Raw genomic sequence first — 13,378 nt, 5'->3', positions numbered from 1 at the left:
ATTTCCTGTGGAAACCATATGATTCCAAAATTAAACAAACGGTATATCATTAAAATACAAAATAATAATAAATGACCTCATATCTGCGTACAGCTACATTATAGTATGCTATACGCAATTTATGAAATGATTATATTGCATGTATAAATGCTGAATAGGGGTGGCAAAGTTACATGTCACCCAAAAAGCAAAACACTATAGTCTCAGTAAATCGGTTATACTGTTCATGGAAATATTGTAGAGTGAGACTGACTTTTCTGCAGTGATCCTGTTAGCTGCAGTAATAAAAATGTCTGAAGATTACTGTGGTAATTATTATTATGTATATTAAATGGCTACATTTAGCACCTTTTAAGAGGACAGTTAGTGTGTGTAACACTAGAAAGAGCACAGCCTGGCATGGTCTTAATGCGTCCACATACCAGCCACTGCCTGATATGGTGTGTGTGTGGTTGGGGGGGGGGGGGGGCTGTCAAAGGCACTGGGCTGAAACCTGACTCCCCCCCAACTCAAATCAGTCCTCCCACACTGTCACATTGCTGTAGATGGGGAGGAAGCTGCAAACCAACACTCACGGCAGTCGCTACTTGAGTGCATAACATGAAGAATGCAGTGAGTGCTGGATGAGAGAGTGAGGAAGAGGTTGGAGAAGGTGAAACAGTGACGCCCTGTCCCGCCAGATGTTGTTTCACAGGAACAGGAGAGATCACAAACTGACTGCTGCCTCGTTACTGTCCTCGGATAAGATACGTATTGTTCTCCAACTGGTCGACTTCAGTTGGACTTTTCTTGACCTCAGCTTTCCATAATGTTTTTTTATTGTGACCACATTTGTGTTTTTTCTCAGTACATAACTGGACATGACAAGTTTCGCCAAGGCAACGAAAGCCTGGCTGAACTCAAACTGTCTGTGAGTGAGTGAGTTGGGTATTTCCAGAAACTGAGACAGACAACCTTTCCCTCTCTTGTCTGTGAGAGCAGCAGATTCATGCACAACTTACCCAACAACCCGGGTTGTTTCAAAGTAAATGACGTCCTGGGAAACTAAACCGCCGTATCCTGGGCTCTCTGTGCATGTAAACACAAGAAACTACAAGAAATAGTGTCGTTTTTTACTAGAAGTGGAACAGCCTAACTTGCCCAGAAGCCCTGCGAGGAGGTGAAGTTCAGCCTTCCTGCTCTGCCTGCAGGATCTCAACTCTCGGATTTTGAAAACTGTAACAGAGAACTGGATTTCATTGAGACACAAATACATCTCAACAGAATGATTATGTGATTGACTCTTAAGAAGAGTAGAAAGGCCACACAGCAACTGCCAACAGCCCAGAGAGGAAGGTGAGTTGTTGTTTTGTTGTTGATTTAACTGTTATGCCAATGCTGTTGAGTTCAGGTTTTCCTCTTTTTTTTTTATGTTTCAAGTGTTATTTACTTGTTTGCCTATCTTGTGTTGACTGTCTATGTTATTTACCTTGCCTTTTAAATAAAATCTCTCCCAAAGCATTTTCCAGTAAGTTTTCCGGAATAACATTTTAGAATAATTTATAAGCTTACTTTTACAGGCAGACATTAGTCTACACTTTTTAACGCAATATTTTGAAAATCATGCTGAGGCTCAAATATTGCTGATGTTATCCACCAGTCAACATTTAAGCCACTTTTTTTAACAATTGTTGCCGACACGATGGTATTCTGATAATACAGTTTGAGTACTTGGAAGTTTGATGTTTGATTTATATTTGAAGTTTGTTAAAAGTGTTATGAGCCGTTATTGGTGAAATCAATACAGCAAAACGTTATTTTAATTTTATTCTAGTTGTTAGTTTGAGATACTCATATACCCTTTTGACATATCATAGTAGAAAAAGCACATGTGTATTCAGTAGTATTAATGATAGCTGTATTCCAGAGGTCTGATAATGTGCTTGCTGGTCCACTGCAATACCTTATTGAGACAATTAAAGCTACTACCAGAGGATTTCACTTTGTGTTGATTTTGGCTGTCCCTGTGGACAAAGGCCATAGTCCCTTTAGAAAACGTCTCATTCTACAGCAGCAGGTTTACAGCAGCAGGGTGTGGGTCCCCCGTGCCTCCCTTCCTTCCCTCCAGCGGGCCCAACAAATACAGCCTGGGTCTCAAGTGGCATGGCATTGTTGGCAACGTACGTTTTTTAAAACTAAATTGCACTGACTGAAATATATACTGTACATTTAAACATATCTATAATGCTTGTTCTAACATGTGCAAATTCACCAGTGCAGTCCCTCCCAAACAAACAGACTTGCTGGCTGGCAGCAGCAGAACAGTGCCTTCATTCAATCAGTTCTGGTGCCGACAGGAGGAGGTGATGTCTCTGCCGGCGGAGCTGAGCTGCCTGCAGGTCGGCAGGGGAGCAGAGGGCGAGGCGGCGCTGGCAACGCTGGAGAAACAGCTGATCTGTCCCATCTGTCTGGAGCTCTTCAACAAACCGGTGGTCATCCTGCCCTGCCAGCATAACCTCTGCCGGAAGTGTGCCAATGAGCTGTACCAGGTCTGTGAGACGGCACACGTGTGTGTGTGTGTATATATATATGTAGGTATGATGTATATGTATATATATACATATACATGTTTGTACTGTGTGGTTCTGTACAGTCCCAATCCCTGTGTGTCCACGCAAATGTGTACATGTACTGTATGTGTGGGAATACTGTCATGGCTTGGCTCTCAGCCACAACAAACGCACGATGGAGACTGTGGCGCGAGTAGAAAAAGAGAGAAGTTTTATTCCACCGCTACCGGATAACAACACCGGCGGAAACACAATTCATAGCCCGGAGGTCAGCGGTTCCTGGCTGCTCCTCGTCCTACATCCTCCGGCCAGAGAGAGAAAGACTGCAGCCCTCCTCAGGTCCTTTATGGAGATCCTGATTGGATTGAGAGCACCTGGGGAGAGGCTGCACCTGGAGACAATCAGGGAGAGAGACGCACACACACACCCACCCACACCCCAGCACAGACAGTGAGGCAGAGGTCGTCACAATACACTCATCTTTTATCATATACCTGTGTCAGATTTGTGTGTGTGTGTGCGTTTGTGTGTTAGGTGGATTATCAGTGTCTAAAATGGGATGTGTGGATGAATAACTGGTTCGCTCATGGACATGAAAATCACCGGCTGTGAGCTATATTTACTACTATTGTTCAGATTGTGTTTGTGTGTGTGTGTGTGTGTGTGTGTCCTTTTGCAGCAGCGGTGCAAGAATGCTACAAAGTTTATGTAGTCACTCACACCCTTGCCTTGTCCTCCCTGCTGCCGGGGACTTGCTTGGAGAGGCAGCTGTAGGAGACAGACATGGACCTTCTTGAGCAGTCAGCTTAAGGCCATGTCCACATTTCCATTTTAGAAGGCATACCTTTAGTTTTGACTGTAAAATCATTTCAATATTGACAAACCGATAGCAGGCCGTAAACACATTGTAAACCATCTCTCTTTCTCTGAGTGCTCAGCGTTGGTCTCTCGACCAGCTGATCACTCGTCCAGGCCCAGCAGCAGCTGAAGCTTATTAAAGGTCACTATTTCAGGACGTGTTACACCTCTAATCTTCCCTCCGCCCTTCTGCTCATCTGTCCTTTCCTCACTTGTCAACCGGTCTTACCTTAAATCTCATATTCCTCATTGGTTTACCCTTTGGATCAGTTTTTCTCCCTGTGATCTCTGTTTTTTTTGTTTCTGTCTTTAACTGTTGAACTATCGGCCCATATTTCTGTCTTTTTGTCAGTAAACTGCTGTAAACTGAAACATTCTTCTGAAACTCTTGGTTATTTATTTGACCTTGCAATTTGGATAAATGGTCGTTCAGGATGCCATGATCAGCTGTAACGCCATATCAGCAAACAAGCTGTGATGAAGCCACGTTCACCAGCTTCCGGGTGTAACCAGCAGACGCAGTCAGTGAACATGGAGCAGTATTGAGCAGCCTAAGAGACACAGAAATCGCTCAGGAGCTGATAGAGACCAAATACCGAACACAAAAACATCATCAGGTAGAAACAGATACAGCATGTTGCTCAGTGGCTGCTGCTTGGGAAGTCGGCATCTGTTTGCTAACCGATTAGCTAAAACCACGCAACAAGTCAGTGCTGTGTGTCTTTCCGCTCGGTATATTTCAGGATTAGAATTTGAATGTAATGTGATCGTATTTTCGCTCTTCCTTGGTAAAATTCCCATCGAGACCAAATCCACCAGAGGCCTTTTCTATGAATCATGAGAATGTAAGATATTAGATTCAATGTTATTACAGTCTACAATTATCAGAACAATACAAACATTCAGGCTCCCTAATTTGATTCCACTGCAAATATAAATGTTCAATAAAAGACGATAGAAAGAAATTCAGCAAACTTATGCATATATCTTTTATATTCATTAATATATTGCGACCTGCTTGTGGTTCCGGGCCTTTGCTAATGACTGATCTAGAGAGTAAACATGCTCTGACAGTGTTGTCTGTGTGCTGTCCTGAGCCGCACTGTGTTTCCATGCTGGATGGCGAACGGGGGATTTTGCCGTCTTGCTTTTACCCAGTAACCCGTCCTGAACCGACTCTGACATCACCCAGGGAGATATTTGGAAGACTGACACCAAAACTGCGGCTAATAATTGAAATACCAGCATGTGGCTTTGTTGTAAGACAACATACTCCAACTGTTGGGCGTTGACAACAGTCGTGGAGGGTTGGAGATCATTCCTGTGTGAATAAATACAGCATCCTGATTCCTGCTTCTGTTGGTGCAGCCCTCCTTGTTCCAGGTCCGTACCACCATGCAGGTGAACAGCGGTCGTTTCCGATGTCCGTCCTGCAGACAGGAAGTTGTGCTGGATCGTCACGGTGTCTACGGCCTGCCACGGAACCTGCTGGTGGAGAACATCATCGATGTCTACAAACAGGAAGTCATCAATAACAGCAAAGCCGCGAGGTGAAAAGAGAAGACGATAAAATAATTGCGATGAAGAATATGCCTCTATGAGATAATACGAATGTTTAAAGACGTGATGTTTCCTTCCCCCCCTCCTCTCTCTCTCTCTCTCTCTCTCCCTCCTCAGCCCTGTCCCTCCTCCTCTTTTTCCTGCTCAGATGACATGTTCAGATCATGAGGGTGAGAGGGTGAACATTTACTGTCTCACCTGTCAGGTTCCTACATGTTCTCTCTGTAAAGTGTTCGGGGCTCATCAGTCCTGTCAGGTGGCTCCTCTGACAGACATCTATCAGCAGAAGAAGGTATATAACATTCTTCTGTTATGGTGTGTGACAGTTGGACCAGTGTTATTTTCATGTTTTAAAGGCTTTGTGTCTATTATATCTGCATATTTCCTTTTGCTATTCCTTCTATGAAAATCTACTTGTAGAGATAGATAGTAGCTTAGTCCATTCTTTTATTTTGGTCAAAGTAATGTTACAGGTTTGATCAGTGTGGTTGTGTTAATGCTTCATTCTTATTGTTGGAGCCCAATTTGATAAACATTCTCATTATAAGAGCAGTTTAATGGCACAGCTCACCTCGGTTAATGTCTCAAGTATTGTGTTAATGATCTATTGAGGTCCATGTGTAAAACCTAGAATCTTTTTTTGGCCTCAGTAATTACCGAGTTATTCGATTTCAAAAGGTTGCAAATAAGGAATAATCATAAGTCTTATTAACAACTTAGTTTCCTTTTGTTTCTCAGGATGAGCTGATTGAAGGGGTCAGTTCTTTGGTGTCAGTCAACGACAAAGTCCAGGCTTTGATCAATGAGCTGGAGGAGACTTGCAAAAATATAGAGGTTTGTGTGCGTGTGTGTGTGTGTGTGTGTGTGTGTGTAAAGGCTAGCACATACAGTATTTTCTGCCTGCATGTCGTAATAACAGTTTTTTAAACATGCTTACTAGTTTCCCCATCACATACATTCAATTTCTAGTTCCAGTATCGTGTGAAAACACTGAACATTTAGTTTTGTGCACCTTCATTCCTCTCTCTGCAGGAGAACTGTAAGACTCAGAAACAAAGTGTGTGTGAGAAGTTCGATCGTGTGTTTTTGATCCTTGAGGAGAGACGAAAGGTCAGATGTTTTCCTGTTCTCAGCACGTTTTAATCATATATTATTATTATCATATTTACTGTATTTCTCAGGGGGAAATATTGTATTTTTTTAGTACACTATTTTTGAGTTGCTATTTACTTTTCACAATAAAAAAACAGACAGTATGATCATGATGTAGTGCTAGTGTAATACTACTAATTTACCCACAGTGTTAAATTGGTTCTATGTAAGCAGTAAAAGTCATAGCAGCAGTGACAGTGTTCATAGTTGGTTGATTATGGTCTTTATCATCATCACGCTGAAGGTGATGACGCAGCGAATCAGCTCTGAGCAGGAAGAGAAGACAAGCCACGCCCAGTCGTTGGTGCGTTGCTATGGAGACAGCGTGGAAGCCAACAGCAAACTTGTGGAGAGAGCAGTGAGCAGCATGGAGGAACCAGACATGGCTGCTTTTGTTCAGGTGTGTGTGTGTGTGTGTGTGTGTGTGTGTGTGTGTGTGTGTGTGTGTTTGAGCAAAACATTTTATCATAAAAAATACTACAATATTTAAACAACTGCAAAGATTCCATTAACCAGTCATTTACTCTACTAATAGCTGTAGAAACATGCAGTTTGAATGGTCTCCTCTTGTTTGGGTTTTATTTTCGGTCCAGTGCGGATAAATAAGCATTGCTTTGTAAATTCACCAGAATAGTCCGGAAGGTAAACACAGACAGACACAGACACATGGCCAACAGTACAACATGGTTCAATAAAGGAAGAGGTACCCACATCTGTTTCTTAAGTATCATTACTACAATAATACTTACAAGTAACTACAGTAGCAAGTTTGAGAAATGTTCAGCTTTATGTTGGTCATTTCTCTTTTAGTTTTGTTTGCTAAATTTTGTAGAAAATTATAATAATAGATATGATTGTTTGAGTCCAGAATCTCTCAAATAACCCCTTATCATGTTTCTCATTTCCTCCCTTTAGAATTCAAGAGAGTTGATCACAAAGTGAGTATTCTGATGTGTTTTGTTGCCTACTGGATGATATAATGTTGATACACCTCTTTCTTTTCTAAAGTGAATCAAATGTTTGATTTTTTCTGATTCTTTTTCTTCTTGCCTTGTCTTCTGTCTCACCTTAGAGTGATAACAGCGACCGGCTCTTGTCCAGCTGAGACATTGAAACCAGGTTGTGAGAGTTTGAGCCACTACATATTTAACTTCAGCAGACAAGAGAGGGCTCTGAGGAGCATAGACTTCCTCAAAGGTATGAAGATGGACTGCCTGGGAAACCACTTTTAGACTTTATCTTCATACCATTTAATTTGCATGTTTTCTTTCCACTGGTCTGAATGAAGACATGTCATGGAGGCCAAAGAGCAGAGACCAGCATATGAAAAACTATATGGGGCATTGACAGTATGATCATTTCTATGAGATTGCATGTTAGCAAGCTTTACGTGTCAGTGTGGGTTCCCTCCGGGTTTTCCGGCTTCCTCCCACAGTCCGAAGTCTTGCAGGTTAACTGGACTCTAAATGGCCCGTAGGTGTGAATGTGAGCGTGAACGGTTGTCTGTCTCTATGTGTGCCCTGAGATGGACTGGCGACCTGTCCAGGGTGAACGCCGCCTTCACCCAATGTCAGCTGGGATCGGCTCTAAAAAGGAGAAGCGGTTTGGATAATGGAATGGAATAACATATGCAAGTGCACATTTGGTCTCAACAGGTATTGTTTTATCCCTGCAGTTTTGCAAAATGTTCCTGAAGAACCAGTGGTGGAAAATGTTCCTGAAGAACCAGTGGTGCAAAATGTTCCTGAAGAACCAGTGGTGGAAAATGTTCCTGAAGAACCAGTGGTGCAAAATGTTCCTGAAGAACCAGTGGTGGAAAATGTTCCTGAAGAACCAGTGGTGCAAAATGTTCCTGAAGAACTAGTGGTGCAAAATGTTCCTGAAGAACCAGTGGTGCAAAATGTTCCTGAAGAACCAGTGGTGCAAAATGTTCCTGAAGAACCAGTGGTGCAAAATGTTCCTGAAGAACCAGTGGTGCAAAATGTTCCGGAAAAAACAGTGGTGGGAAAGAAGCCTGAAGAACCCAGAACGCCCTCTGTCCAGATTGTAGAACCAAAACACCATCAGGAAACCTCCCCACCCAACCCGGAATCTGTTGTAGAACCAATTAAAGAGCTAATCCCAACGCCGATATCCCCACCAGTGAGAACAGCTGCACCAACATCAGCCTCAGTCCCACCAGCTCCAGGTCTGGTGAAGGACTCCGTGGAGCACGCATGGGCGGTTCTACAGCCGGAAACCAATGACCCGGACTTAAATGCTGGAGAATCCGGTCTGATGAAGAACAAAACAGAGGATCAAAAAGAGCAGGCCGAGGGATGTGCAGCTGCTCGTAAAGAAGGAGCCGTCTGTGAAGAGCAGGAGGGAATGAGCACACAGCAGGTACTTTCAGCTCAGCATTTTATTTCTTAACTCGATTCAAGGAACCCTGAGCCTGTTAACTAAAACGTGTGTATACTTGAAAAACATTTTCTAAAATGTCAAAAAATGATACATTTAATCAAATCTAACTTTAGATTGATTTCCTACTCTCCACGCAGCCTCAGACCTCAATTCCAGTAAACTTTGAAAATCAACTCACAGAGACTATACATTTGTTAGAAGCACTTCTTCTTCTTCTTCTTCTTCTTCTTCTTCTTCTTCTTCTTCTTCTTCTTCTTCTTCTTCTTCTCTTTTCTTAAAGGTTGTCATGCTGTTTATGTTTTGCAGTCACATTTGCTTGGTTGACATTGTTTACCACTTGGCCTCTGTCTTGTTGTTATTTTGGGAATTGAATGGAAAACGGGAAGGAGGATAGGAACATTTAAAGTTAATCTCAGTTCAATGACAAGAAAAATATAGTTTGACTGACAAATACTGAAAGCAATATTTTAATTAGCAAAGCACCGTAGCATTCTGAGACAGTGTTGAATAATACGAATAAGAAAAATAGATCAAACAATAAAAAACATACAATGCAAAAGAAAAAATGCAAATAAAAATGAAAACAATGATCTTCTTTCTCTCACTTTAAGTAGTAAATGTACTTACCGGTAGTTATATTACACCACTATACAGTTATGAGTCCTCTTTCCTTCCTTCTTCCTCTTTCACATTCCAGTCTTTTTGTTGCAGCATCATCTGTCCATCTCTCTCTGTCTTCCCTTCGCCCCAAATCTTCAAATCAACCCACTTTGCCCACATCTATTTTTCCTCCTGTATGTATATATCATAATTGACCTAATCCTTCATCCCCCTCTTCCTCTCTTGCCCATCCCTCCATCGTACGCCAGGCTGTCATTCTGCTCTTCTACCTGTTGGTCTTCCTGGCCCTCCTGCAGAAGGTTTGGGCTTACATCGGCTGCTTCATTTACACATAATACCAGCAGGAGACACAGCCATCCTCACTGCTGCTCCGCTCAGGTAACTAAAGCTTTTAGACAAATGGAGTGTATGCAAAAGTAGAATATCTATCTATCTATCTCTACATACTCAAGCACTGTACTGCAGTTGTGTACACTTCCCTATTATACTTATACTACTAATGTACTGTTACTCATTTAACATGTTCTGTCATGGTCTGGGTTTTCGTGTCTTGTTTACTGTTTTATTTTGAAGTCCTTGTCTCTGCTGTCCTCTGTTTCCCTGCACTTCCTGTCCCTGTGATTGTCTGCCTGTCTGTGGTTGTTCATTCCCTTCGCTTGCCCTCAACCATGCCTCTGCCTCCTGTTGATTGCAGGCCCCGCCCTCATTGTTTCCACCTGTGTCTCGTTCCCTTGTCCTGTGCCAGATCGTTTTTGTACTTCCTGTATTTTCCTTGTCCTCGTGCGACGTTTTGCAAGTAAAATAGTTTTTTCTCCTCACCTTGACTCCCTCTGCTCCGGAGTCTCTGCCACTGCCCTCGGAAACGTTACAGAGCGTGACATCAATGCAGGACTTTTACTTGTATCGGAGTATTTTCGCAGTGTGGTATTAGTACATTTACTGAAGTAAAGGAGCTGCTATTTCCTCCACTGGTGATAGTGAACAACAAACATGTGTTTTTATGTTGACTGTTTCTATGTGATACTGAGTCTTATAAAGTCATCTGCTGCCCCCCTTTGCTTCCAGATGGAGACTGGGTCGAGGAGTCCTGCTGAGACCAGTCCTCCATCCTCGTCTTGCTCCTTTGTTAAAAACAATACGATTTTGCTCCGCTCCATGTCATGCTGTCTGCGCGCCTTGAGTACGAGGGGGCGGGGCTCACACTGAGTGGCGTCAAGTGCCGACCGTCTTCGACTTAAAAAAATTAAAGATGCCAGAAGTACTTTTTCAACATTGCAGACATGTTTCCGAAATTTAATTTAAGTCAGTTGAATCTCTGTTTTTGGGGGGTTTCGTCTGGGTTTGATCATGTTTTATTTAAAGCATCCTCATTTCACAGGATGACCCCAGACGCACTTGCTCATTCGAAATAGTTCCTCTGTTTTGCATGTCGGTGTATTTTAATTTAATTACATTTATTGAATTAAAATGTTTACATTTTATTATATATATTTACACACAAATATATTGCTGGAAGATGTTCTAGATGTGTAACCTTGAATTAGTTAATAATTTTTTTGAATACCTTGTTCTTTTGTATTTTGTGGCTTTTTAACTATTCAGCTAAAAATAAGCATCATGCATATTGCGCAACAGTTCACTCCATTCCTCCTGCTGGCGGCTCGGTTTATTCATTCCTCTTCAAGCTGATCAGCCATTGGTCCTCTTCAAGCTGCTCAGCCATTGGTCCTCCTTAAGATGCTCAGCCATTGGTCCTCCTTAAGATGCTCAGCCATTGGTCCTCTTCAAGCTGCTCAGCCATTGGTCCTCCTTAAACTGCTCAGCCATTGGTCCTCTTCAAGCTGCTCAGCCATTGGTCCTCCTTAAGCTGCTCAGCCATTTGTCCTCTTCCTTTTATAATGTCTTTTTTCAAGAGGCAACATTTTTAAAGATTTTCATGTCAAACAGTGATGAAAAATATTAAGGAGCAATTAAAACACAAACATGCAAAATAGGCTGTATATATATACAGTCTATTTTTGACTTAGAAATATGATTTATTATTTAATAATTATAAATAAATAATAATTATAAATAAAATACAAATTATAAATAAAATAAAAACACAAACATGCAAAATAGGTTGTATATATCCAGCCTATTTTCCATATTTGTGTTTTTATTTATATACATATATATTTGTGTTTTTATTTATATACATATATATGTCTGTGTGTATTAGGGTTGCAACAACGAATCGATAAAAATCGATCATTAAAATAGTTGGCAACAAATTTCATTATCGATTGGTTGTGTCGTGCGATTATTAGCTGAGGAGATAAAGAAAGAAAGTTGCACTCCAGAGTCAGTTTCATCAGTTCAACCCTGACTGGGACTTAAAACATGCGTGTAGTTATACTTTTACTCCAAAGTTACTCTAGTTTAACAGCCTCAAGATCTGTGGTCTTAAAGGGAAATTCTGATTGAGTTGGGTTTTTATTTGGAAAATGTATTGAAAGATGTTTATGTTAATGACTGACGCTCGAGTAAGGTGATTTAATGACGTCATGACGGCAGCAGGTGTAAGGAAAGAGCCGCATTAGACAAGAGAGCAGATAGTTTTTAGCATCGATCTAGGATCTAGGATTTAGGTGCAGCCAGAGAGATCTGCCTGCAACAATTCCCATCTGGTGTTTTTAATATCACAATAACCTCAAAATCAGTCAATTCTAAAACAGGTAACCAATCAACATGTATGAGGTCTGGTCCTTTTGGATTTGTGAATAGCCAAGCAACTTGGTGCACTCCTCCTGGACCCCGGGGAGATCCCATCAACTGCAGAGGAGAGAAGCAGAGGATGCACATGCAGAGTCCTCCCTGGCAGAACAACTGGACCCCATATACGTGGACCCCATATACACCAACCAATGTGGGAATGCAAGTACAGTTTGAGTACATGAGAACACGCTTCCCTTTCAGAAACTATTTCTTCTTTGCCTTCACCTGCTCAATCGCTGCAGCCGGTTCGCCATGCCATCAGACCCAGCCAGGTCCAATGGACCCTATGAGACGTGATATATAAACCAGTTAACAGTAAAGATTGGTTGGGTTTATAGAAATGCATATACCTGTCTGTACAATATTTAATCTGATATGCGTTGTTAAATTTCAACAAGTTTGTGATTATATCCATTATATTAGGATGTGCCACTATAAAATGTTATGACTTCTTTAAGACAGTGATAGGGATTTAGATTGATGCCTTATGGTGCTTTTAAAGAATTCATTGAAGTCTCTTGAGAAAATTGGTTATTTTATTGGTGGTAAATATATAGAAGTTGTTGCTCATCATCATTAAGTATCATATAACGTTCAGCACTAAACGGACACCAACACATTACATTAAAAAGCCACAGGAAATACTTTCTTTGTGTGGATATCAGACTCCACAACTCGTCTACCTCATACAGAGAGATGGAAGGCAGCGCCACGAGGTGCTGAGGGGACTCCAGCTTCCAGTTCAGCTCTGTTCTGTTCTGTTTGATGGTTATCTCTCTTTCTGCAGCAATTGTTTTTGAAATACAGTTATATGTATAACAGTTTCCGACCTGTTTCCATGTATGGCATTGTGTACATTTGGTTTCTGCCCCTTACTATTAATATGTTGTGGTATTTGCACTTGCTCCCACTTAGTATTGGAGAATGTTAACTCAAACAAAAATGGATCAAACTATCACAATGGCCTATTTATTTAAGAATTGTTTTAAAGTTATTTTACTTGTTTATAAGCTGTACATTAGTTTTATACTACCACAATCAAAGATTTTCTTTCATTTTATGTTGCACAGATCACAAAGTCCTCCACTGCTTTTCCTTTGAATACTCTAAACCAGGCCTATTCAACTAGCGGCCCGCAGGCCGGAAAGGCCCGTTTGAGTTTAACTACGGCCCGCAAGACTGCCTGCAAATCAGTATAGCTTGGTAAGAAAAAATAAAACTCACGGACACGCCTCTTTTATACATTGAGACATTTAACCCAGAGCCATTGAGTTTCACTGTTGCCTCAACCAAACCTGTATGGTTACATCTTTATGTTACGCACCCGTGTTGGTTGCCGGTGTTACACCCTACTGGTTTTCAGACCTACTGGTTTCCCTGCGCGTGCGTTGTGTTCTCTTCACGTCTGCAGCGGGGCTCTGTCTCGCGCACCAGATTTGTCACACATTCACAAACATATTGCTGGAGATCTTCAAGCC

The 13,378-nt window shown here is 41.6% G+C and overlaps 1 protein-coding gene across 5 annotated transcripts; it reads left to right on the top strand.

The window, feature by feature from the left end:
• Positions 1 to 581: 581 nt before the first annotated feature.
• LOC130199164 (tripartite motif-containing protein 54-like) lies at positions 582 to 10,711 on the top strand. 5 transcript variants are annotated; one of them, XM_056422433.1, is made up of 13 exons: positions 582 to 1,335; positions 2,051 to 2,159; positions 2,337 to 2,528; positions 4,776 to 4,957; positions 5,085 to 5,259; positions 5,706 to 5,801; positions 6,000 to 6,077; positions 6,364 to 6,519; positions 7,035 to 7,057; positions 7,192 to 7,316; positions 7,795 to 8,501; positions 9,392 to 9,521; positions 10,209 to 10,711. In XM_056422433.1, exons 3-12 carry the CDS (start codon positions 2,346 to 2,348, stop codon positions 9,476 to 9,478), a joined length of 1,812 nt encoding a protein of 603 aa, XP_056278408.1. In that variant the 5' UTR covers positions 582 to 1,335; positions 2,051 to 2,159; positions 2,337 to 2,345; the 3' UTR covers positions 9,479 to 9,521; positions 10,209 to 10,711. The 5 variants fall into 5 exon arrangements, with proteins under 5 accessions (XP_056278408.1, XP_056278409.1, XP_056278410.1 ...); XM_056422434.1 differs by having other exon boundaries at positions 2,278 to 2,528; XM_056422435.1 differs by lacking the exon at positions 2,051 to 2,159.
• Positions 10,712 to 13,378: the final 2,667 nt, after the last annotated feature.

This window comes from Pseudoliparis swirei, chromosome 9 (genome assembly GCF_029220125.1).
Source record: "Pseudoliparis swirei isolate HS2019 ecotype Mariana Trench chromosome 9, NWPU_hadal_v1, whole genome shotgun sequence".
Taxonomy (NCBI): domain Eukaryota; kingdom Metazoa; phylum Chordata; class Actinopteri; order Perciformes; family Liparidae; genus Pseudoliparis; species Pseudoliparis swirei.
Note: the sequence above shows the minus strand (reverse complement) of the source record. Positions and strands in the feature narration are given on the sequence as shown.

What these genes read in the sequence shown, in the direction of transcription:
- LOC130199164 (XM_056422435.1), top strand. Translation starts at nt 2,346, where the DNA reads ATGTCTCTGCCGGCGGAGCTGAGCTGCCTGCAGGTCGGCAGGGGAGCA. An exon ending in ACATCTATCAGCAGAAGAAG is followed by an intron (nt 5,260 to 5,705) that starts GTATATAACATT and finishes TTTGTTTCTCAG; the next exon opens with GATGAGCTGATTGAAGGGGT. An exon ending in AGACTTGCAAAAATATAGAG is followed by an intron (nt 5,802 to 5,999) that starts GTTTGTGTGCGT and finishes CTCTCTCTGCAG; the next exon opens with GAGAACTGTAAGACTCAGAA.